This window comes from Betta splendens, chromosome 12 (genome assembly GCF_900634795.4).
Source record: "Betta splendens chromosome 12, fBetSpl5.4, whole genome shotgun sequence".
NCBI lineage: Eukaryota > Metazoa > Chordata > Actinopteri > Anabantiformes > Osphronemidae > Betta > Betta splendens.
This window is the reverse complement of record NC_040892.2, coordinates 210492-235662: the sequence shown is the minus strand read 5'-3', so window position 1 is coordinate 235662 and position 25171 is coordinate 210492. Positions and strand designations below refer to the sequence as shown.

The following is a 25171-nucleotide window of genomic DNA, read 5'->3' as shown; positions in this document are numbered from 1 at the left end:
CAAACTGGGCCTCAGCTGGTTCTGGGTTCTGGCCTTTCCTGCTTCGTCCTTTTCTGTGATGGCTGTGTTTGAACAGTATCTGCTGACTAGTCTCAATCAAATGTTTGGAGGACGTAATTAGGGAAAGTCTGAGCCCAAATTAAAATTTCCTATTTTTTCATATTTGGAGTTTGGGTCTTATCTTTATTAATCTATCTTTATCCTGCGTCTGTAGACAGAAATTAAACAGTCAGAAACATGTTTTGTGATATTGCTTCGTGTAAAGTTTTTTGCATTGTACAACACCAAATTCGTCACGCACCTCCGGTCTAACCGGATGTAGAATTCCGCAGTTCTGAGTCAGCTGAAAAATACCGGAAGCAAAACAAAACTTTGCAGATTGAGTTTGCGCTGCATAGGGACCAAAGGAATCTTAGAATTAATTGTATGTTTTGGTGAAAGGTTTTATTTAATCTATGCCGTTTTTCTTGGGAACCTGACGTCACCCAGGTAGAAAAGTTTAGAAGAGCCCTAGACCCAACGGAGACGGGCTGCCCGACGCCGAAGCCCCGAGGAACCTCACGGAGAAAGTTTTAAAAAATTTCTCTCGGCACTTGTTTGACTTTGACTGCGAGCCTCTGCTGTATGGCATCTGCTGGAAAATAGTATAGAAAATAATTAAAATTGTAAGATTTGTTTTTCACACCAACAAGACGCCTGTATTATAAGTAAAAGTAGTTGTTGGATCGTTTATTATAAAGGCTTATTCTCACAAAGGAGCTAAATCGCGTTTTATTCTTTTGAACAGTTCTTCTGCCAGGGTTCATATCAGTAACAGCAGGTAAAGGTAAGGTAGATTCTGGCTCATGGAGACTGGGTGAGACCAGTGCTGCTGCTGATGAAGTGAGTCTGTCTGATTCTTGTCTATGCAGTGATGCAGTGATGAAGAGGAGTCGGCTGCTGGCGGTGCTGGTGGGGGGGCTTTTCTGTGTGGTAGTGGTGTCTATGTACCGCATGCTGGAGCTGATGCAGGGCGGGGAGCCCCCTGTTGGACAGGTAAATGAAGTAAGTCTTTCCCCCACTCAGACAATGAATGAAATGAAACTATGACACGAAATAATAATAAAGGAGTGAATGTTTCTAGGATTTGTCCCGCCTCCAGCAGAAGATTGACAAGTTGGAACATCTTCTGAGTGGCAACAATCAACTGGTTGCTACGCTGCGTGATTCTCTGCTCAACCACAAAGCACTATGGGAAACAAGGGGCGGGGTCAATAGGAGCTTGGACTCTGCCCATTCATTGTCTGGCTGCCAATCGGTGAAAAAAATGGAGGCTGGGGAAGATGGAGTTCAGGTTCGATTCAGTGGTTCAGCCATGGAAGTGTTTCAGTAAGACGTGATCACAGCTACAGTCCTGACAGGGAAGGACACAAACCAGCCGTCTTGTGTTTCAGCTGCTCGACATTTACGACCTCCTGCCCTTCGATAACCCTGACGGTGGCGCCTGGAAACAAGGCTTTGAGATCCGTTACCATGGCAATGAGTGGGATGAGCAGCCACTGGAGCTTTTCTTGGTCCCACATTCACACAATGACCCAGGTCAGACTTCACACCACCGCCACCAGAGTTTACATGGTAAAAACACAGCTGATCATTAGTGAGGAACTGAAAATGTGTGTTATAGGCTGGCTGAAGACGTTTGATGGTTACTATCAGGATCAGACCAAGCACATCCTTAACAACATGCTCATCAAGCTGAGCGAGGACAACAGGTGAACACAGTCCCAGTTACACTTTACTCCAGTAAGCCTTGTAGCTGAAACAAACTCACTGAACGGCTCTCTCTCTAATGTTGATCAGGAGGAAGATGATCTGGGCAGAAATCAGTTATTTTTCTAAATGGTGGAACGATATTGATAAACAGAAGAGACACTTGGTAAAACGGTAAATGTATTTTTTTATTTTATTTTTTATATATATATTTTTTTTTTCTGAAAAACTAAAAGAAAATATGTCTCTAAAAAGTTTTGAAATATTTCCAGTCATCGTTTCTCTCACCACATTTTTCTAATTGGCCTCACAAAAGCAGATTTAAACAGACTCTTCTTTTCTTTTAATTGACTTTTGTTTTCTGTCTGAAATAACAAATGTCCTTATGACTCAAACCTACTGAAACATTTTCAGTTTTCTAGTATTTAGCATTTAATCTAAAATATTTTAATGTTTTCTTTTTCTTTATTGTGTTTAAATTACTGAAATTAAATTTATTTGTTGCACATTTAAACCTGTGGTTTTAAATTTCTGTGTTTTGTTGAAGCTTTGCATTTATCTCATGATGTTCTTTCTGTTATATTTTATCCTGGTCTGTGATTGGTCAGCCTGGTGGAGGCGGGGCAGTTGGAGCTGGTGACTGGTGGCTGGGTGATGGCTGATGAAGCAAACTCTCATTACTTTGCTCTGCTGGATCAGCTGATTGAAGGTCACCAGTGGATACAGAAACACCTGGGTGGGTAGTTTCTTCCTCCGCACAATCACCGATTTGACCCATTTGGTTTTGGTCAAATTGTCAATGTCAAACTTATTTTAAACAGGTGTTAAACCAAGCAGTGGTTGGGCAGTGGATCCCTTTGGCCACTCCCCCTCTATGACTTACCTGTTGAAGGGGGCGGGGCTTAAAAACATGCTTATTCAACGTGTTCACTACGCTGTCAAGAAACACTTCGCTCAGAAACAGACACTGGAGTTCCTGTGGCGACAGAGTTGGGGTGAGTTTGGATGAAAGACACTCAGAATGGAAACAGACAGTTAAATTGGAACAATTTAAATCATTTAAAAAGCACAATGTTCTTGTTTTGAAAACAATTCTATATAGTATAAAAAAGGTAAAAAGGTATGAAACAGAAAAAACATGCCTAACCGTAACAAATTTACAGTGTGATGCGTAAGTTTGGGCAGCCTTGTTAATTTTCATGATTTTCATGTATAAATCGTTAGTTGTTGCAATAAAAAAATTCAGTTAGACATGTCATATAGGAGATGCACACAGTGATATTTAAGAAGTGAAACGAAGTTTATAAGATTTACAGAAAGTGTGCAATAATTGTTTAAACAAAATTAGGCCTCAAATTGGCTTGGTAAGCTCAGTGACCCCTGACCTCCATACACAGATGAATCCAATTATGAGAGAGATTATTTAAGGGGGCAATTGTAAGTTTCCTTCCTTTTTGACTATTCTTTGAAGAGTAGCAATATGGGGATCTCAAAACAACTCTTAGATGAGCTGAACAAAGATTGTTCACCACCATGGTGTTGGGGAAGGATACAGAAAGCTGTCTCAGAGATTTCAGCTGTCTGTTTCCATAGTTAGGAACATTATGAGAAAAAGGAAGACGACAGGCACAGTTCAAGTTAAGGCTCGAAGTGGCAGACCAAGAAAAATCTCGAATAAACAGAAGCGAGGACTGGTAAGAAGAGTCACAGTCAGCCCACAGACCAGCACCGAAGACCTACAACATCATTGCTGCAGACGGAGCTGTGCATCGTTCAACTATGCGGCGCACTTTACACAAGGAGATGCTGTAGTGATGCAGAGGAAGGCTTTTACTTGCCCACAGCACAAACAGACCTGCTTGAGGTATGCTAATGCACATTTGGACAAGCCAGCTTCATTTTGAAACAAGGTGCTGTGGACTGATGAAACTAAAATTAAGTTATTTGAGCATAGCCAGGGGTGTCATGCATGAAGGAAAAAGAACATAGCATTCCAAGAAAAACACCTGCTACCTACAGTAAAATACTGTTTGGTATTTGCATCATGCTGTGAAGTTGTGTGGCCAGTGCAGGGACTGTGGTGTGACTTAGAGAGAGCTGTCCATGCTCGGAAGCCATCAAACGTCATTGAATGGTCCAAAACACCTTTAACTAGAATCTAGACTCCCATTGGAAGGTATAGGAAGCGTTTAGAGGCTGTTGTTTCTGCAAAGGGAGCATCTACTGAATATTGAATTCATGTCCTTTTTGTGGTGCCCAAATTTATGCACCTGCCTAATTTTATTTAAACAATTATTGCACATTTTCTGTAGAGTAAATCCTATGAACTTTGTTTCACAAATGTTTCACAAATATCACCGTGTTTCCTATATAATGCATCCCACTGTATATACTTCTAATAATAATATTAATATAACATATATTAATATTATATGTTAAATATAAACAAAATCTGTTAAAGAAAAATTAAGGTCCAGATATGTTATGTAAACAGTAGTTATGATCAATCGTGTGTGTGTGTGTGTGTGTGTGTGTGTGTGTGTGTGTGTGTGTGTGTGTGTGTGTGTGTGTGTGTGTGTGTGTGTGTGTGTGTGTGTGTTTTATCATATCATATTTTATTTTCCAACTGTATAACAATCCTATCGTTTTGCTGCTTGGCCACGCCTACTTCTGGTGCCAGACTCCACCTCCCGCAGTGACATCACATGTCACATGATGCCATTCTACAGCTATGACGTACCACACACGTGTGGGCCAAACCCAGCCGTTTGTTGTCAGTTCGACTTCCATCGTCTGCCGGGAGGACGCGTGTTCTGTCCCTGGAGGATCCCACCGCAGCCAATTACAGAGCAGAACGTCGAGGAGAGGTGTTTAGAACCACAAATGTATTTAAGTGTGTGGTTGCATTTTTTTGTCTGTCCTGGTTTCTAGCAGCTTGTTACTGTTCCCTTAGAGCACTCCTCCTGCTGGATCAGTACCGCCAGAAGTCTCGTCTTTTTCGTTCTCCGGTTCTTCTTGTTCCTCTTGGTGACGACTTTCGGTACGTGGATGCGAGGGAGTGGGATGATCAGTTCATCAACTACCAGAGGCTCTTTGACTACTTCGACCAGCATCCGGAGCTGCACATCAAGGTGAGCACCTATGGCACCTAGGGGAGTTGAGGAGGATGTGGATGAGATATGTCATCAGTTGTACCTGCATCTACATCATCTTCGTAAGAAGCTCTTCCCTTAATAAACCAGGATTTTCCTGTTTTCCTGTGGTTTCAGGCTCGTTTTGGAACACTGTCTGATTATTTTCAGGCTCTTCATGGGCATCTCAACTCTGCAGGAACGACTTTGCCGACGCTTCAAGGCGACTTTTTCACGTATGCTGACCGGGACGATCACTATTGGAGCGGGTACTTCACCTCCAGACCGTTTTACAAACGCCTGGACAGAATCTTGGAGGCCACACTCAGGTACACACAGCCTTTGATTTAGATGTGATTTACAGTGCACCCGGAAAGTATTCCTGTTAACTCAAAACAAGGTCCACGTTTTTATGTTACGGCCTTGTTCCAAAATAGATTAAATTCATTTATTTCCTCAAAATTCTACACACAATACCCCCATAATCGCAATGAGCAAATGATGCAAATTTATGTCAAAGCACAAACCAGGCACTGCTCATCACCAGGCTAATACCATCCCTACAGTGAAGCAGGGAGGTGGCAGCATCATGCTGTGGGGATGTTTTTCTGCGACAGGAACTGGAAGATTAGTCAGGATAGAGGGAAAGATGAATGCAGCAATGTACAGAGACATCCTGGATTAAAACCTGCTTCAGAGTGCTCTTGACCTCAGACTGGGGCAATGGTTCAAGATGAAAAAAAAAAAACAACTTCTAAAATATCAATGCAGTGGCTTTGTAAAACAACTCTGTGAATCTCCTTGTGGCCCAGAAGAGCCCAGACCTAAATGCCATTGAACATCTCTGGAGAGATCTGAAAATAGCTGTGCTAACCTGGTAGAGCATGAGAGGTACTGCAAAGAGGAATGGGCAAACCTTACCAAAGACAGATGTGCCAAGCTTGTGGCATCATATTCAAAAAGACTGTTGAGGCTGTGATTGCTGCCAAAGGTACATCAGCAAAGTATTGAGCGAATGTTAAGTGAATGAGCTTTCATTTTTTTATTTTTATTACATTTGCAACAATTAAAAAAAAACTATTTTCTCTCATTGTCATTATGGGGTATTGTGTGTCAAATTTTGAGGAAATAAATCAATTTAATCCATTTTTGAATATGGCTGTAACATAAAAAAATTGGAAAAAGTGAAGCGCTATGAATACTTTCCGGATGCACTGTAGGGAAATGGAACTTCACATTTAAATAGATTTCAACTTGTGTCCAGTGAAGTGGTGTGACAGTGAAATAATTCCTACTTTCCTGCATCAGTACATCACCAGTGTTGTTAAGGGCAGTATGTGACATTGTCCTGCAAAGCCTCAACTCACATTTGTGCTATGTGTCTGACACCGATCAGACCGATGATCGGATGTGCTGACATAAGGTTGATCTTCCAGGATTTATTTATTTGTGCTTTGCTGCCTCGTTAATTACTCACATGTTTATCAGGCATGTTTAGTGTTTACTTTTTTTTCTTTGCGACAGAGCTTCAGAAATCCTCTTCAGCCTGACTCTGGCTGAAATGCGACGTTTCCATGGTAATGGTCGCCTTAGTGCGGATTTTCCTGCGCGTGAACACTTTGGGCTTCTGACGGAAGGGAGAAGGAACCTGGGGCTGTTCCAGCACCATGACGCTGTCACTGGGACCGGCCGTGACCCCGTAGTGGTTGACTATGGCACCAGGTAGCCACTTCCTGTTACCGTGCTTTCCTGCTAGCACCTTGCTGTGGTCACAATCAGTTTTGCCTCAAGGATTGGACTTCAGCATTTTGAACTGCCATGTCTTTAGCGCTGGCGTGTTGTTGTCTCATTCCTCTATGCTCCCAGTTGAAGAATGGCATCGTCACTGGCAACGGTAAAAGGTACCACCTCACTTAGTGTGAGCAGTTAGCATTTAGCATTAGTTTCCATCACACCCCTTCATTTAGCTGTAGCGTCTATCATCATCATTTCCTATCATTCCCATTTTAAAGCACATCATGAATGTTGTGTGTTACATTTTGTGTTGTTACTCAATGTTTTTAGGGGTTTTGTGTTAAATCTTAGCAGAAATTTTAGGTGAAAAGACAAAATTTGGGTCTACATGTTACAAACATGTTGAGGTTCAGCTGACTGGTCAGTCTTTAAATCTGTTCTGAGAGAATGAAGCCAAACAGTAACATGTGAGCTAATGAGGAATCTGCACTAAAAAGGAGAAACACGATAGTCCTGAAATGAAACTGAACTGAATTTTACAGGTTGTTTCATTCAATCCTGAACCTGCGCCAGGTATTACAGAGCTCTGCCCACTGGCTGATTCTATTGGACAAGAACCAGTACCACCATGACCAATCAAAACCCTTCCTGCAGATGGTAATCATTGACACTATTGTGGTTTTCTATATTGTTTTATTAGATGAAAATGTGCAACTACAAAAAGATACAACTGGATAATAAAATTGGAATTCAGCCCTAATGAACACACATTTCAGTCACGTGCGCAGCAATGGCAGCGGGTCTGTGAACTGGAACTAGTTGATGACAGTGTTTCTGTTAGCAGGGATGCCGGTAGCTGATGAGTCCAAGACTAGCAATTCATACGTTTACAGTGTTTCAGGTTTAAGTCTATGTTGTGTTTTCAGGATGATGTGATCTCAGCTCAGGACGCTTTGCCTCAGAAGATGACTCTCAGACTCGGCGACCAGCCCAGGTCTTAACCCACTCACCTCACAAACCGATCTGCTCAGAGTGACGAAGCCTCACTCCAGCATTAAATACACATTTTGCCCTCTCTGCATCACAGAATCATGTCGTGTTTGTGACATTGGCTCATTCACGTTTCAGGCCACTGATCATCTTCAATCCAACAGAGCAGCTCCAATCGTCTGTCATAAGCATCCTCATCGACTGTCCAGATGCTCATGTTGTTGAAGCGCAAACAGGTCGACCAATGGCTGCACAGATCTCTGCGGTGTGGGTGGAGTTGAACCAGGCATCCACAGACTCCTTCCAGGTGCAGAAATGATCTTTTTTTGTTCAGATGTCATGTTTAAACTCAGAGCTCATGTTTTCTTGCTGCAGCTCTCATTCATTGCAGAACTTCCTCCTTTGTCCCTCGTCGTGTACCATGTGAGCAAAGCAACTACGGGCTCCACGGCCCGGGCCCAATACACAGTCTATCGTCATGGCAGCCAGCTAGCTGTCCATGCTGAACCCTTTCAGGTGTCAGCCCCCCAAGGGCCTGAGGCTGATGTTCCCCTGTCTCTTAACAACAAGCACATCCATATATGGAGCTCACCAAAGACGGGGCTGTTGCAGGTCAGGTGTGTGTGTGTGTGTGTGTGTGTGTGTGTGTGTGTGTGTGTGTGTGTGTGTGTGTGTGTGTGTGTGTGTGTGTGTGTGTGTGTGTGTGTGTGTGTGTGTGTGTGTGTGTGTGTGTGTGTGTGTGTGTCAAAAAACTTTTTAAGCCATTGAACCAACACTGCAATTTAAACCTTATTGTTGTTATTATTATGTTGATGTTATTTATCTTGATATATTAATAACATACTGATGTAATTATTATATTAATTATTCACCTGCATCGAGTGGAAAGAATAATGATTACTATTATGATTATTATGTTCATGCTACATCACAACGAAACGCCCAGCAAGTCACCAGTTAAAGCTTATTAATTAATTGCAACTTTTTTTTTTTACTTATTAGATTTTAAATGAAGAAATGAATGTAATTAAAAGATGTTTTTTTTAAAAAAAAAACAGAAGCTACGAATGAAGTCTGGTCTGGTTCGTCAGCTCCAGGTCCAGTTCCTATGGTATGGAACCAGAAGTGGATTTAACCAGGATAAGAGTGGTGCCTACCTGTTCCTGCCTGGGAAGGAGGGGGCCCAGGTAAAACCAGGATGGGGATTAAAAAATAGAACCAGAACCACAAATGTCTGTCATTCATGTTGTAGTGCTTAGATTGATGATGAATATCTCTGCAGCCCTATCCATTTGCTCAGCCCCCCCTCGTTCGGATCTCCAGAGGTCCGATCTTCTCGGACGTCACTTCCTGTTTCAGACACTTCACGCACACGGTCCGACTGTACCACCTGGACGGTAACTAGTTTCAGCTGTGATTTCAACAGTACTCAAGTCAGGGCTGCAAGGGCCCCATCATGAGAAAAAAAATAAATTGTTTGGTGATCTGAGAATAGGGACACTTAATGGTGGAACAATGAAAGGGAAAGGCAGGGAGCTGGCAGACCTGATGGAGAGAAGGAAGGTGCATGTACTGTGTGTGCAGGAGACGAGGTGGAAGGGCAGCAAAGCATGTAGTATTGGAGGAGTATACAAACTCTTCTACCATGGTATAGAGAGGAAGAGAAACAGGGTAGGAGTGATCCTGAAGGGGGAGTTTGTGAACAGTGTTCTAGAGGTGAAAAGAGTCTTGGACAGGGTGATGAGCCTAAAGCTAGAAATTAAAGGGGTGATGGTGAATGTAGTCAGTGGGTGTGCTCCACAAGTAGCTGTGAGTTGGAGGAGAAGGAGAGATTCTGGAGTGAGTTTAATGAGGTCATAGAGAGTATACCCGGCAGAGAGAGGGTGGTGGTTGGAGCAGACTTCAGTGGGTAGTGAGGTTGGTGAGGGGAACAGAGGTGATAAGGAGGTGATGGACAGGTTTTGTGCGACGGAAAGGAACCTAGGAGGACAGATGGTGGTGGACTTTGCTAAGCGGATGGAAATGGCTGTAGTCAACACTTACTTCCAGAAGAGAGAGGCACACAGTGACATACAAGTGTGGAGGTAGGAGCACGCAGGTGAACTACATCCTATGTAGACGACTCAATGGAAAGGTGTACAAGACAGTGGTGTGAGCAGCTCTGCTCTATGGGTTAGAGACGGTAGCAGTGAGGAAGAGACGAGGCAGAGACGAAGATGCTAAGGTTCTCCTTAGGAGTGACAGGGTTGGACAGAATCGGGGACAAGCTCATCAGAGGGACGGCTCACGTTGCCTGCGTTAGCAACAAAGTCAGAGAGGCCAAACTGAGATGGTTTGGAGGAGGGAGAGTGAATATATTGGTAGAAGGATGTTAGAGATGGAGCTGCCAGGCAAGAGGGCAGAATGACGACCAAGGAGATGTATAGATGTGTTGACATGAGGTTGGCTGGTGTGAGTAGAAGATGCCCAGGAGTGAGATGGAGAAGGATGATTCACTGTGGCGACTGTGGGAAAAGCCAGAGAGAGAAGTAGAATAATAGTAGTAGTAGTAGTAGTAGTAGATCTTTTACCTTGTGTGTACCTGCGTGTGTGTGCATATACTAACTTTGTATTTGTATCTTTTTTTTTTTTTAATAAAAATAATAATATATAATAATATAATTGTGTATATAGTTTTCAATCAGTCACAATAAGCCTTGCCCTTCTGGTTCAGGGCATGCTGGGAGATCCGTGGAGATTTCCAACATGGTGGACATCAGGTCAGAGGTCAACAGGGAGCTGGTTATGCGGCTCAGAAGTGACGTTGCCAATGGCAACCGTTTCTACACTGACCTCAATGGCTTCCAGGTTTGTTGTGTTGCACAGTCCCCAGCTCGCCCCGCTGTCAGTCACTGAGTCTGTGGTTGCTTGTCGGAGCAGATGCAGCAGCGGCGGACCCTGGACAAGCTGCCCCTGCAGGCCAACTTCTACCCAATGAGCTCTGCGTCCTTCCTACAGGACTCCACATCTCGCCTGTCGCTGCTGTCAGCTCAGAGTCAGGCAGTTGCTGCTCTCAAACCCGGTGAGTCTGAACGTGTCCCGTATGTGTCCTGCACTCAAGTGTTCAGTGCTGTAAAATCCGTGTGATTTGCAGGTGAGCTGGAGGTTCTGTTGGACCGACGGCTGCAGCAGGACGATAACCGCGGTCTTGGTCAGGGCGTCACCGACAACAAGTTGACAGCGAGTCTGTACCACCTGCTGCTGGAGGAGCGGAGTGGAGGTTCTCAGGTGAGGCCACGGCACTGGGTCCGGACAGAGAGATGGTGTCCGTCCAGTACTGGTGCCACAGCTTTATCATCGCTTAATGCACACATTAGATGCAAATCCGTTGCGAACATTGTGTGATTTGCTTCTGTTAGAGTTAGACATAGTCTGATTCTCTTTCCACGACCCGAGGAAGCTGAGAAACGTCTGTTTTGTTCTTTTTTTGTCAGGAAGTTGGAGGAGCCTCGGTGGAACACCTATCCCTGCTCGCCCACCTGAGTTCACTCTCTCTCTCCCACCCACCGTTCACCATGGTTGCCATGAGCAACAGCCAACTGCCAAAGATGCAGACATTCCTGCCGTTGCGATTGTCACTGCCGTGTGACGTTCACTTGCTGAACCTGAGGACGTTGGAGGACCCGCAGGTGAGCAACGCCCGGTTGGAGCAGTTTGGCTCTGATGCTGTTTGTTTATCTCACTGATGCAAGTTAAAAAAACTGTTACACAATGTTGTTTTGTGTTTAACAGGAGGCAGAGAGTCCATCCCAGGAAGCAGCTCTTCTTCTCCACAGGAAAGGTTTAGACTGTAGCGCTGCCCCAGAGCCTGTACCAGCGTGCACGTGGAGTGAGCACGAAGAGGTGCACACAACACACACGTTACTTCATGTTGTGTTATGGTGTTTGCGGTGTCCGGTTCTCCAAATGCATCTGCTGCAAACACTCTGATTTATTTCCTGGTTGCAGGTGAATCTAGATGAGCTTTTCTCTCCTCTTCGCTTCCGATCTGTCCGGCGCTCCGGTCTCACACTGCTGCGTGACGATGATGAAGAGCCCAATTCTGGCCAGCACCGGCCACCACACGTTGCCCGTCTGCAGCCAATGGAAATCAGCGCCTTCCGCGTAGAGATCCATGATTCAAATTAAAAGTTAAAGCTGCCAAAACATGGAGCCAAAAAACAAGAAAACCACTTAGGAGGAAAATGTAAAGAAGAAACACAAAGCAGAAACCACGTTGCTGTGAAACTTGCTGGAGAAAGAACCTGACAAGCTGTGAATCATTAAAATAATGAAGCTGCAGCTTCAATGCTAATAAATAAAACTGCAAACTAGAATCTAACTATAATCCTCATCACTTCCTCAGTTTGATGCCAGTGGAACTGGACGAGTTGAAGCGTTCCTGTTGATGTTTAGAACAGGTTAAAGGGCTCATACTGAAGGTCAAACGTCAGACAAACTGGAAAAACTCCCGTCTGTGTTTGAACAGGTGATGTTGCCATGGTTACAGAAAAGGGGCCAATCATATGTTTTGCGAATCTGTATTTTAATGGCAACTGTCAATCATTGCCAGTTGTGTTACTACTGCTTTGTTTTTCTTTAGTGATGAATGTGGGGAAATTAAGTTTGTGTTAATTCTGATGCTGGATGTTTTTCACTGACTTTGTTTGTTTTACTTGAATGTGGTTGTTTTGTAATTTTCTGTTTTAATTTTAGGAAACTCTGGGAAACCTTTGGGCATTCATTTTAGGAAACTCTGGGAAACCTTTGGGCATTTAATGTAAAGAAATCTTTGAACAGGATTATTTCAGATGAATATAATATATTTTTTTAAATTAAACATTATTTTTACTTTATACTAAATGCTTTTCTTTGCTTTTGGGATAAATTTGTGGTTTTAATACTGAAATAAATTATTACATGTTTCTGATGATTTTCCGAATCTGATTGTATTGTATCTGATTGACACAAACTCTTCTGTCTGCCATGTCCATGATGCCATTCAGATTCTGGTTCAGACTTCCTCTCCTATTATTAAAAGTAGGCTGGGTCAGAGTTCTATGGGGATGTGGGGTCTGTTCTGCTGGAACAACCAGTGGGTCATGTTCCTTTTTTGCTGGATTAGTTTTTGGTGAACCTTAACCACGCAGGAGGTCTAGAATCAACCAGAGCATTCATCTGTTATGGGAAAAATTGTGTCTTCCTTACTTCTATGCAGTTATCGTATGATTTATGACTTATGTTGTGCAATTAATATCTTATGTTTTGTCTTACTGTGTGCATTTGACATTTCACCTAGATTGTTCAATGGTTGTCTCTGCCTGATAGACTCTCAACTCTAGCTCCCAAACCCAAGGTCAGGGAGTTGTGTCTCTGTCTGTTGAGACTTGGTGCTCCTTTCTCACAGATAGTTGGCCGTCAGCGATGCAGTTTTGAGAATGTAAATATCTTCACACACACTGCGACAGGGAGGAGATGGTGCATGTAATTTGATTGGGTTAGAAAGACATTCCACCGTAGTCAGACAGAGAAGCTAAAAGGCAGAAGCAACTTGAGGATCGTGGGCTCTTTGCATCACACCTTCGTGGTGTGTGCACTGGTCTCCCCAGCTGGTTTTTGGTTTGTTGATGTGCACGATCAACATCCATGCTTTTTATTTGCTTTCCCCATTATTTTAATTTTCTTTCTTATTTCAATAAATCGCACAATAGGACAACTCTCTCATCTGCTTCTTTATGGAAAATTTCCACCACATCATCATAGCAGCCCGACATTAAAAAAAAAAACTCCCTTCTCACCCCACGCGGGTGGTCTCATCTGTTTTCCAATCTCGGGTCCTCTACCAGAGGCCAGGAAGCTTCAGGGTTCTGCGCAGTATCGTCGCTGTTCCTAGGACTGCACTTTTCTGGACTGAGTTGTCGGATGTTTTTCCAGGGATCTGTTGTAGCCACTCCTCCAGTTTGGGGGTCACTGCCCCCAGTGCTCCGATCACCACAGGCACCACTGTGGCCTTCACCTTCCAAGCCTTCTCCAGTTCTTCTCTGAGCCCTTGGTATTTCTCTAGTTTCTCATGTTCCTTTTTCCTGATGTTGCCATCGCTTGGTATTGCCACATCCACCACTACAGCTTTCCTCTGTTCTTTGTCCACCACCACAATGTCTGGTTGGTTACCATTCTGTCTGTCTGTATCTGGAAGTCCCAGGGGATCTTGGCTCGCTCGTTCTCTACCACCTTGGGAGTTGTTTCCCACTTTGACCTTGGGGTTTCCATACACTGCACAGATGTTGTATACTATGTCAGCCACTTGGTTATGGCGTTCCATGTATGCTTTCCCTGCCAGCATCTTACACCCTGCAGTTATGTGCTGGATTGTCTCAACATCCAAGCTTGTTTGTGCCATGCATGTGGGTCCGTCACCTACGATGTTCTGACAATCAGGGGGGCTGGCTCTGTTTGGGGGTGGAGCTGGATCCCCTACATCTATAATAAAACTTTAGCTAGTAATTAGATGAGTGTGTTAATAATTAATAAAGTTATAAATACAATTTTTTGAGTAGAATAAAGTTTTTGAATCTTGAATCAGTTTTGCTAATGTTGATATCCTTGCGTCCTATGGTGAGCTCAGCGATGAATTCAGTTCAATTAGATTTTGTTTATAGCGTCAAATCTCAACAAGGTTCTTAAGAGACTTCACAAGCTAAAGTTTAAGACCTTACACAACTAAACTCAACAGATCCCACATACAGCAAGCCTTTAATTACAAGTTAACAGCTACAGTGGAGAGGAAAAACTCCCTCTATTACGAGGAAGAAACTTCCAGCAGAACCAGGCTGGATGTGGGTGGCCATCTGCCTCGACCGGTTGGGGTGAGGGGATAGAGAGAGAGAAAAGCACAGCAACAACAACAAGCAACAACAGAGCACAGGCAGGACGGTTGGACCTGGGACTGGATACAGGCAGGATGGTTGGACCAGAGACTGGACACAGAATGGTTGGACCAGAGACTGGACAGAGGCAGGACGGTTGGATCCACAGCTGCCCATCACAGACAAAGAGTCCGATGACACCTGCAGGTGAGAACAGAGTGGAGGAGAGAGAGAGCGGGGAGAAGTACAACTACTGGAGAGAAGTGACAAGGTTAGTTAAACATAGAACAATCGTGGGAGGTTATTGGTGTTGGGGCAGTGTGAGGGTTGTGGTAGTGCCAAATGAATTAGCAACACCACCTAGTCTTAGAAAGGGCTGAGTTTGATTAACCTCACACAGGTTTGCACCAATTATGTTGGGGATATGCAAGGAGCACAAATTATAATAATTGGATTTATAGCTCCTGAGTGGAGATACCAATTATGTTTATAATTTAGATTCACAAATTTTGGTTATTAGCTTAAATATATAACTGTATGACAAAGGTCTATATTTTGGTAAGTGAAACACTTAACTATTATTGATTTAATAATTATTAATTGAATTAATAATTACTTAATTTACGGGGCACCACCCTGTTACCAGGGACCAATGACCAATTCAGTCTCAATTGTATTTAAGTTAGTTGAAGGGTGAACTTCGTACCATAGCCGACTCAATTCAACAGTGCTGCGGAAAATGGGGTGCCGAATGTAAAAGGAGCACCTATAACTAGTTTTCTCACATTTAACTAAATGACAACATGTTTTCTCACATTTAGTTAAATGTGCAAAAGTCTAAAGGTAAATGTTAAATGTTAAATGTTAAATGTAAATGTAAATGTTAAATGTAAGTGTTAAATGTTCGCCGAGTGGAAACTAAATATTCATGAATGTGCAAGTAGACTCCACCCCTACCCTCAAACAGCACTGGTCTCAGATCAGAGACGCGAACTCAAACACCTTCAACGGTGCGCGCAAACCCCGCCCACATCTCATCTGGAAACTTTTGTTTTTAGCCTGGACGTAACTTCGGCTAGCTAGTATAGTTAGCTAACTAATTCTCCATCGGCGCCACGAAAATATTCTTTTTAAACCTACTGAACTGCCCATTTATTCTGTTTACGACAGAACAGCAGTTTGAAGCGGAGCCTCAGCCCGCACACCTGCCGTTACAATCCGTTCAATCTCCGCTAACGGGAGGGAGTCGGAGCTGGCGCCCATGATGGCTTCCACTTCAGGCTTCTCTCCAGTATTGTCGTCCACCGATCCAGAGGATAAAATTTAAACTCCATGCACACGCTTTTTTCATGCTCCACATTGCTAAAGAATTGGACCTTGATGTCTCAGTAAGGTGTCTGTAACTTTTCATGCCAAAAAGCACTATAGATCGCCCACACCGCCCGTCTGAAAATGTGTGTTTTAAGCTCTCGTCCTCAACGCTCTATTTTCGGAGTGTGTCGGAAGCTAAACTGATCGCCACACTCCTTTGAGGAAGCGCATAGCCGTAACGTCACGGTCACTGAATCCATTGTAACAGCGACACTGGCTAACTCGTCCTCGTAGTGGAGTTCAACCATACGTTTGATCCAAAATCTGACTCTGAAGTTGAATGGGAGGCTGTTGCAGTGGTTACACTTCGACTGGCACAAGGTACGTCTAACTGGATTCACGTTTAGGCATTTAGGAGGCATCCGAACCAGATGCCCGAGCCACCTCAACTGGCTCCTCTCGAAGTGGAGGAGCAGCGACTCTATTCCGAGCTCCTCCCGGGTGACAGAGCTCCTCACCTTATCTCTAAGGGAGCGCCCAGCCACCCTGCGTAGGAAGCTCATTTCAGCCGCTTGTATCCGTGACCTTGCCCTTTCGGTCATGACCCAAAGCTCTTGACCATAGGTGAGGGTAGGAACGTAGATTGACCGGTAAATTGAGAGCTTTGCCTTTTGGCTCAGCTCCCTCTTCACCACGACGGACCGATACACCGACCGCATTACTGCAGCCGCCGCACCAATCCGTCTGTCAAACTCACGCTCCCTCCTTACCTCACTCGTGAACAAGACCCCAAGATACTTAAACTCCTCCACTTGGGGCAGGAACTCTCCTCCAACCTGGAGAGAGCAAACCACCTTTTTCCGGTCGAGAACTATGGCCTCAGATTTGGAGGAACTGATTCTCATCCCAGCCGTTTCACACTTAGCTGCAAACCACACCAGCGCACGCTGGAGGTCCTGGCCTGATGAAGCCAACAGGACAACATCATCTGCAAAAAGCAGAGATGCTATCCTGTGGTCCCCAAACCAGACCCCCTCCGGGCCCTGGCTGCGCCTAGAAATTCTGTCCTTAAAAATGATGAACAGAACTGGTGACAAAGGGCAGCCCTGCCGAATTCCAACATGCCAACAAACCGGGAACAGTTCTGACTTATTGCTGGCAATGCGAACCAAGCTCCTGCTCCAGTTGTACAGAGACCGAACAGCCCTTAACAAAGGGCCCTGTCACGAGGGACGCGGTCGAATGTCTTCTCCAGATCCACAAAGCACATGTAGACTGGTTGGGCAAACTCCCACAAACCCTCAATCACCCTGCTGAGGGTATAAAGCTGGTGCAGCGTTCCACGATCAGGCCGAAAACCACATTGTTCCTCCTGTATCCGAGGTTCAACTATCGGCTGAATTCTCCTCTCCAGTACCCTGGCATAGACTTTCCCAGGGAGGCTGAGAAGTGTGATCCCCCTGTAGTTGGAACACACTCTCCTGTCTCCCTTCTTGTGAAGAGGGACAACCACCCCGGTTGTCCAGTCCAGAGGAACTGTCCCCCTCGTCCACGCGATGTTGCAGAGGCGTGTCACCCAAGACAGACCCACAACATCCAGAGACTTGAGGTACTCAGGACGGATCTCATCCACCCCCGCTGCTCTGCCACCGAGGAGCTTACTAACTACCTCAGTGACCTCAGCCTGGGTGATGGGCGAGTCCGCCTCTGAGTCCCCTGCCTCTGCTTCCTCAGCAGAAGGCATGTCGAAGGGGTTGAGGAGATCCTCAAAGTACTCCTTCCACCGTCCAATAACATCCCCAGTTGAGGTCAACAGCTCCCCACCTCCACTGAAAACAGAGTTGGTAAAGAACTGCTTCCCCCTCCTGAGGCGCCGAACAGTTTGCCAGAATCTCTTTGAGGCCGAGCGATAGTCCTCCTCCATGGCCTCCCCGAACTCCTCCCAGGCCCGAGTTTTTGCCTCCGCAACGGCACGGGCTGCAGCACGCTTGGCCTGCCGGTACCCATCAGCTGCCTCAGGAGTCCCACAGGTCAACCATACCTGATAGGCCTCCTTCTTCAGCTTGATGGCGTCCCTTACCCCCGGCGTCCACCACCGAGTTCGGGGATTACCACCACGGCAGGCACCGGAGACCCTGCGTCCACAGCTCCGAACGGCCGCGTTGACGATGGAGACAGAGAACATGGTCCACTCGGACTCTATGTCTCCAACCTCCCTCGGAATCTGGTCGAAGCTCTCCCGGAGGTGTGAGTTAAAGGTCCGTCTGACAGAGGGTTCAGCCAGGCGTTCCCAACAGACCCTCACAATACGTTTGGGCCTGCCAAGTCGTTCCAGCCTCCTACCCTGCCAGCGGATCCTACTCACCACCAGGTGGTGATCAGTTGACAGCTCAGCCCCTCTCTTCACCCGAGTGTCCAAAACATATGGCCGAAGGTCAGGTGAAACGACTACAAAGTCTATCATCGACCTCTGGCCTAGGGTGTCCTGGTGCCATGTGCACCGATGGACACCCTTATGTTCGAGGCGGCGGTTTAAGGAGGAGAACTAAGTCAGATAACAATTCTGAGAACTCAGTTAAGAACTCTCAGACGACTCTGCATTTGTCAAACTCATCACTGATGAGTGATGAGTGGTGGTTGGCTGACTGACAGTAAGCGTTTCGCGTCACTTCCGGTTACTGAGGTTTGCTGCCGCTGTGTGTGTACAGCGTTACTCTCCGCTCTTTTCTAAATATTATCGTTTTATATCTGATAGCGACTGCTAAAAGTTGCAAAACAAGCTTGTAACACTCAAGCATCCTTTCCTTTCATTAAACGTCCTGCTAATTTACACTGTTAAGTGTTTTCTCCGCTAGCGTAGCTCCTAGCTTACTTTCCTGCTATGGCTTCCCCCTTTTCCTCTCCCTCTCGCTCTGTTCGGTGCTCGGTGTGTCTTATGTTTAGCTTATCCTCTGCCTCCTTTAGTGATGGTAATGGTATCTGTAATAGGTGTACGCTAGTTGCAGGGTTGGAGGCGAGGTTGTTAGACTTAGAGTCTCGGCTTCGCTCTTTAGAAAACAGGCCAGCTAGCCAGGCCCCTTTAGCCGGTGCGGAGCCTCCTAGCTTAGCTGCTACCAGTCCCCCGGCAGGTCCCAGGCAGCTGGGTAACGTAGCTTTAGGCAGGCGCCCACGGTTCACCACCAACCGCTTCACGTTTCAAACAGATTATCCCCACTCAGCGACACACCCGCTGAGAAACCCACTCTCATCATTGGTGACTCCATAGTCCGAAACGTGAAGTTAGAGAATCCAGCGGTCATAGTTAAGTGTGTGCCTGGGGCCAGAGCGGGCGACATTGAGTCTTATCTTAAGCTCCTGTCTAAGGATAAACGTAAGTACGCTAAGATCGTAATACACGCAGGAGCTAATGACGCCCAGTTACACCAATCGGAAGTCACTAAAACTAACATTGAGTCGGTGTGTTCTTACGCCAAAACAATGTCGGACTCCGTAGTTTTCTCTGGACCCCTCCCCAATGTGACCAGCGATGACATGTATAGCCGGCTGTCATCGCTCCACCGCTGGTTGTCTAGGTGGTGTCCTGCAAACGGTGTGGGCTTTGTGGCTAATTGGAGAACTTTTTGGAGAAAACCTAGGCTGATTGGAAGAGACGGCGTTCCACGTTGAACGGAGCCTCTCTGCTCTCTAGTAACATGGCCATGTTGCTTAGCCTCCCCACTCTGTGATAACTCAGAGTGGAGCCCAGGACGCAGAGTCGCAGTCTTACACGCCTCTCTGCGTGTTCTCTACAGCCGCCACCCACTCCTAGTCTTAGTTATTGCATAGAGACTGTGTCTGCTCCCCGAGCACCTAAAGTCACACACAAATCAAAGAGGAGTGACTTACCAGAATTTAATAAACATCAAAACAGTTCCTCTTACGGAACAAAGTAACAGTAAGCTAATAAAGTGTGGTTTATTAAATATCAGATCTCTCTCATCTAAATCCTTTTTAATAAATGACTTGATAAGTGACCATCACATAGATCTGTTCTGTCTCACTGAAACCTGGCTGCAGCAGGATGAATATGTTACTTTAAATAAGTTGACTCCAATGAGTCACATCAACTATCATGTTCCTAGAAGTACAGGTAGAGGTGGAGGAGTAGCAGCAATTTATAAATCAGATTTATCAATTACTCCTAAACCTAAACATAGTTATAACTCATTTGAGAGCCTCACTTGGAGCCTTTTTCACCCAGACTCTAAAACGACTCTAAAAGAAGCCAGTTGTGTTTTGTATTGTTTACCGTCCTCCTGCTTCATATTCGGAGTTCTTAACTGAATTCTCTGAATTCTTATCTGACTTAGTTCTTAGCACAGATAAAGTCATTGTAGTGGGAGACTTTAACATTCGTGTAGATGTTGACAGCAACTGTCTCAGCACTGCTTTTAACTCCTTAATAAACACTATTGGTTTTACACAGCAGGTAAATGAACCCACTCATCGTTTTAACCACACCCTCGATCTTGTCCTGACATATGGGGTTGAATTAATAATTTAATAGTTCTTCCCCAAAACCCTCTGTTATCTGACCATTTCTTATTAACTTTTAAATTTAGCACAATTGACCTTACAATAGCTGGAAAGAAATGTTACTATAGCAGATGTTTATCTGACAACGCTGTTGCCAGATTCAAGCAGATGATTCCATCATCTTTTGCCTCAATGTCTTGTAGATACACAGAGAACAGTCACCTTAATCCTTATGAACAGGTTGACTGTCTTGTAGATGATGCTGCAGCTTCTCTACGTACAATGTTAGACACAGTGAATCAGAGGAGGTTAGCTCCGTTGTATAACTCAGATTTGCAGCCTAAAGCACAGGACCAGACAATTAGAACGACAGTGGCGTTCCAACAAAATAAATGTAAACTGCATTGCATGGAAGGACAGTCTAATGAAATATAAAAAAGCACTTTGTGCTGCTAGAAAAACATATTATTCCTCCCTAATTGAGGAAAACAAAAACAACCCCAGGTTTCTTTTCAGCACTGTGGCCAGGTTGACAAAGAGTCATAGCTGTATTGAGTCTACTATCCCCTTAAATCTCAGCAGTAATGACTTTATGAACTACTTTACTAATAAAATTATCATCATTAGAAAAAACATTCAGCAGCGACTTCTTCCAAATGACAGAAAGCACTGTCTAGATTCATCAACTTTAAATATACCAAATCCTCTGTCTTACCTAGACAGCTTCTTTCCCATAACTCATATGGAGTTACCCTCCATAATCAACTCTTCCAAGTCGTCCACTTGTCTTTAAGATCCAATCCCAACTAGATTACTCAAAGAAGTTCTACCTTTAATCAGCTCGTCCATATTAAATCAAATCAACCAATCTTTATATTTAGGCTATGTAACACAGGCTTTTAAGGTGACTGTGGTCAAACCTCTATTGAAAAAACCAACCCTGGACCCTGGAGAACTAGCCAACTATAGGCCCATTTCAAATTTACCCTTTATTTCCAAGATTCTGGAAAAAATCATAGCTAAACAATTATCTGACCACCTGAGTGGGAATGACCTGCACGAAGATTTTCAGTCAGGATTTAGAAAACATCATAGCACAGAAACAGCTCTGGTTAGAGTCACTAATGATCTTCTATTAGCTTCGGACAATGGTCTAGTTTCTGTCCTTGTCCTGTTAGATCTTAGTGCTGCATTTGATACAATTTATCACAACATTTTATTACAGAGATTAGAACATAGCATCAGAAATAAAGGAACAGCACTGGGTCCTATTTGTTGAACAGATTCCCCTTTTTATGTTAATGAGAAATTCTCCACATGCACAAGGATTAGCTATGGAGTACCACAGGGTTCTGTGCTGGGTCCAATTCTGTTTAGCCTATACATGTCTCCTCTAGGTGAGATTATTAGAAATCATTCTATTAATTTTCATTTTTACCCAGATGATACTCAGCTATATATGTCCTTGGAACCAAATGAAACAGATCAACTAGTCAAAATTCAGGGTTGTTTAAAAGACATCAAATCCTGGATGTCCCAAAACTTCCTTCAACTAAACTCAGATAAAACCAAGATTCTTATTCTTGGGCCTAAAAATCTGAGAGAGACGCTATTGAGTCAGATAGCCACCCTGGATGGCATAACATTAGCTTCAGATTCTACTGTGAGGAACCTTGGTGTCATCTTTGACCAGGATCTCTCTTTTACATCACACATTAAACACATCTCCAGAACCGCCTACTTCCATCTTAGAAATATAGTTAAAATCAGAAGCATCCTCTCTCAGAGCGATGCAGAGAAACTGATCCATGCATTTGTTACCTCTAGGCTGGACTACTGTAACTCCTTACTCATAGAATGTAGGATAGACTTTAAAATTCTCCTACTCTCCTACAAAGTACTCAATGATAAAGCTCCTTCTTATCTTAAAGACCTCATAGTTCCTTATGCTCCCAGCAGAACACTTGGTTCTCAGAGCGCTGGGCTACTTGTGGTTCCTAGAGTGTTTAAATGTAGAACAGGGGGCAGAGCTTTTAGCTCCAAGCTCCTCTCCTCTGGAACCAGCTCCCTCTTCAGGTTCGAGAAGCTGACACACTCTCCACCTTTAAGATTAGGCTTAAAACCTTCCTTTTTGATAAAGCTTATAGTTAGAGATGGTTCAGGTCACTGGCAATTATTGTTAGTCACAGGAACCATCTCTTAGTTAAGCTGCAATAGACATAGACTGCTGGGGGACTTAATTTATACACTGAGCTCCTCTGTTTCCTTCTACCTCCTCTGTCCAATAACCTCCCATCATTGTCCCATGTTTAACTAACCTTGTCTCTTTCTCTCCAGTAGTTGTGCTTCTATTTCTATATCTATTTCTTCTGTACTATTTGTCTTCATGCTGTTGCAACATGGTAATTTCCCCATCGCGGCACAATAAAGGTATTCTATTCTATTCTGTTCCATTTATTGTGATTGTACACAATGTATACAACATAAATTTCAGTAAGTGTAAATTATGAACTGGAGTTGTACAAACTAAACATGTGGTGCTGCACTGAACTCTTACAGCTTGTCCCTCAAATGTTTGTGGTATCAGCACCTGCACATTCAGAGGCTTCATCACTTCATTTGATGTATGTCACAGATATCTGACATGGCTGATTCCTGTGGTGTCTGTGAGGAGCCAGTGACACTGAACACTTGAATCCACAGATTACAGGTCCAGCCCCAGTGTGACATCTCTCTCTTCCTCAGACTTACAGCCACAGGAACATACGGCCTGAGCAGTAGGTGGTGGAAGGGTCTCAAAGCTGGTTGTGTGCTGCTAATAAACACGCAGAAGAAGAAGCCGGAGCCAATAGCAACGCAACAGGAAGTGAGCGTGTGAACACTTCGCTAAAGTTTCCTCAGGGCTTCTCCATGACTGCACACGTAAGTTGAAGCCAGTTTCGGCGTGCTCACAGACTCCATCGATGTCTCCTTGTTTAAAGAGTGCGCTGTCCGTCTGAGCGCGAACAGGTGAAATGCTAAGTGCAGATATTACAAAGTCCGTTTACTGTCGGTGGGTGAGGAAACACTGCTTTCCTTCCTTTGCCTTCCCAAGGAAACTCGTAGGAAACCGCGTGAGAAGCACGAGGACGTAGATCTTGGTCCAGCCCAATTGTATGGCAGACAGCTGCTGTAATAATAACAATAATAATAATAATAATAATAATGTTTAGCATTGTAAACGTCAGTACTACATTAGTACATCCCTAGCGTTGTTTACTGACAGAGTTTCCTAACAAACTGACAACTGATGTGCGTGAATCTGCGCTAAGTCACAGCCTGCAGCTCTCTGGGGCTCATAGATGTCAGATTCACCGGCAGGGCAGGAATCCAAAGGTGAATGGAGAGAGCGGAAGGAGGAGATGGAGTCCACTGCGGCTCAGCAACTTTAAAAGCTTGTCACAGCCTGTAAACCTTGAAACAGCTCTGATATTAAGCAGTTAAAGGGTAACAGAAGTATTTAGGTGTCCCTCACGTGCAGGTGCCAAAGTTGAAGCTGCTTCACACAGGCTGTAGTACTTCATTTTGAAAATATTTTCTTCTTCAGGTGCGTGTGTTGTACTTCGCTAAGAGCGTAGAGCTGACTGGACTGAAGGAGGAGGTCGTTGATGTGTCAACACCAATCAGCAGCCATAACCTGTGGAGACTGTTGCTACAACGACACCTGAGGTTCAAAACCTGCAGACATCTTGCTTGTTTCAATGACAATTATCTCAAGTGCTCATCTCATTGTGATCATCAACAACTCACCTTACTGCCAGCAATAATTACTATCTATCCAATAAGCTAAGCTATAAGAATAAGAAAGCCTTTAATAGTTCCAAAATGGGGAAATTTTGTCTCACAACAGCATAGCCACGGTAAAGAAAAGTACAGCAACAAATGAAACATACAACAACAAATCAAATCAAATCAAATTAGGCTGAGTTGGCACAATACAACACTGTACCTACCATTACTCTTTATTTGGCTGTGGATGTGAGCAGCAGCATTTTTGCCCCAGCCTCCTCAGAATCATCAACTATCACTATCTCCCAAACCACAACTGATAAGTGTGGTGTGGGAGACCCTTCTCTCACCCACCTCCTGCACCGTGTCCAGAGTGCAGCCCAGGACAGAGCTTGGCTTTCTGATGATCCTGTCTAGTCTGTTCCTGTCCCTCACTGTGATGCTGCTGCTCCAGCAGACCACACTGTAAAGGATGGCTGATGCCACCACAGAGTCATAGAAGGTCTTCACGAGTGGCCCCATCACTCCAAAAGACCGCAGTCTCCTCAGGAGGTAGAGTCTGTCTGACCCTTCCTGTACAGCGCATCTATGTTATGAGTCCAGTCCAGTCCAGTAAATTTTTTAGATGAACACCCAGGTATTTATAAGAATCCCTCCCCTGGATGTACATCGGTGGGATGACAGCAGGCTGCTGTCTGCGAAGGTACACCACCATCTCCTTCGTTTTCCCTGCGTTGATCAGGAGGTGGTTCCGCTGGCACCTGTCCACAAGGTCTTGAGTAAGTCCTCTGTACTCTGCATTGTCGTCATCCATGATCAGAGTCATCAGAGAACTTCTACAGAACACAGCTGTCCGTGTTGTGTCTGAAGTCTGACGTGTAGAGGGTGAAGAGGAAGAGGCCAGTACAGCCTCCTCGCTTTCAGCCGTCCACTGCTTCACTGTGCGGGGCACCACCGGCTGTCTATGTACTACAGGCAAGAGATGCAGGATGTTATGGTCAGCTCTGCCTAGGGGTGGGAGGGAGGATGCGCTGTAGGCCTCTTCAGTGTTGGTGTAGAATAAGTCCAGTGTTTTATTGTCTATGGTGG

General features: G+C 44.6%; 1 protein-coding gene across 3 annotated transcripts; it reads left to right on the top strand.

Moving 5' to 3' along the window:
- The first annotated feature begins 203 nt into the window (after positions 1–203).
- Positions 204–12555, top strand: man2a1 (mannosidase, alpha, class 2A, member 1). Of its 3 annotated transcripts, none has more exons than XM_055513641.1 (25): positions 204–665; positions 788–820; positions 912–1044; positions 1124–1333; positions 1434–1578; positions 1664–1751; positions 1840–1923; positions 2358–2485; positions 2571–2744; positions 4430–4616; positions 4703–4880; positions 5019–5209; positions 6405–6602; positions 7157–7271; positions 7541–7608; positions 7743–7911; positions 7980–8216; positions 8663–8791; positions 8887–9001; positions 10318–10451; positions 10524–10665; positions 10738–10871; positions 11078–11272; positions 11376–11486; positions 11592–12555. In XM_055513641.1, exons 3-25 carry the CDS (start codon positions 922–924, stop codon positions 11769–11771), a joined length of 3435 nt encoding a protein of 1144 aa, XP_055369616.1. In that variant the 5' UTR covers positions 204–665; positions 788–820; positions 912–921; the 3' UTR covers positions 11772–12555. The 3 variants fall into 3 exon arrangements, with proteins under 3 accessions (XP_055369616.1, XP_029025296.1, XP_029025294.1); XM_029169463.2 differs by having other exon boundaries at positions 788–826; positions 912–1035; XM_029169461.2 differs by having other exon boundaries at positions 788–826.
- Positions 12556–25171: the final 12616 nt, after the last annotated feature.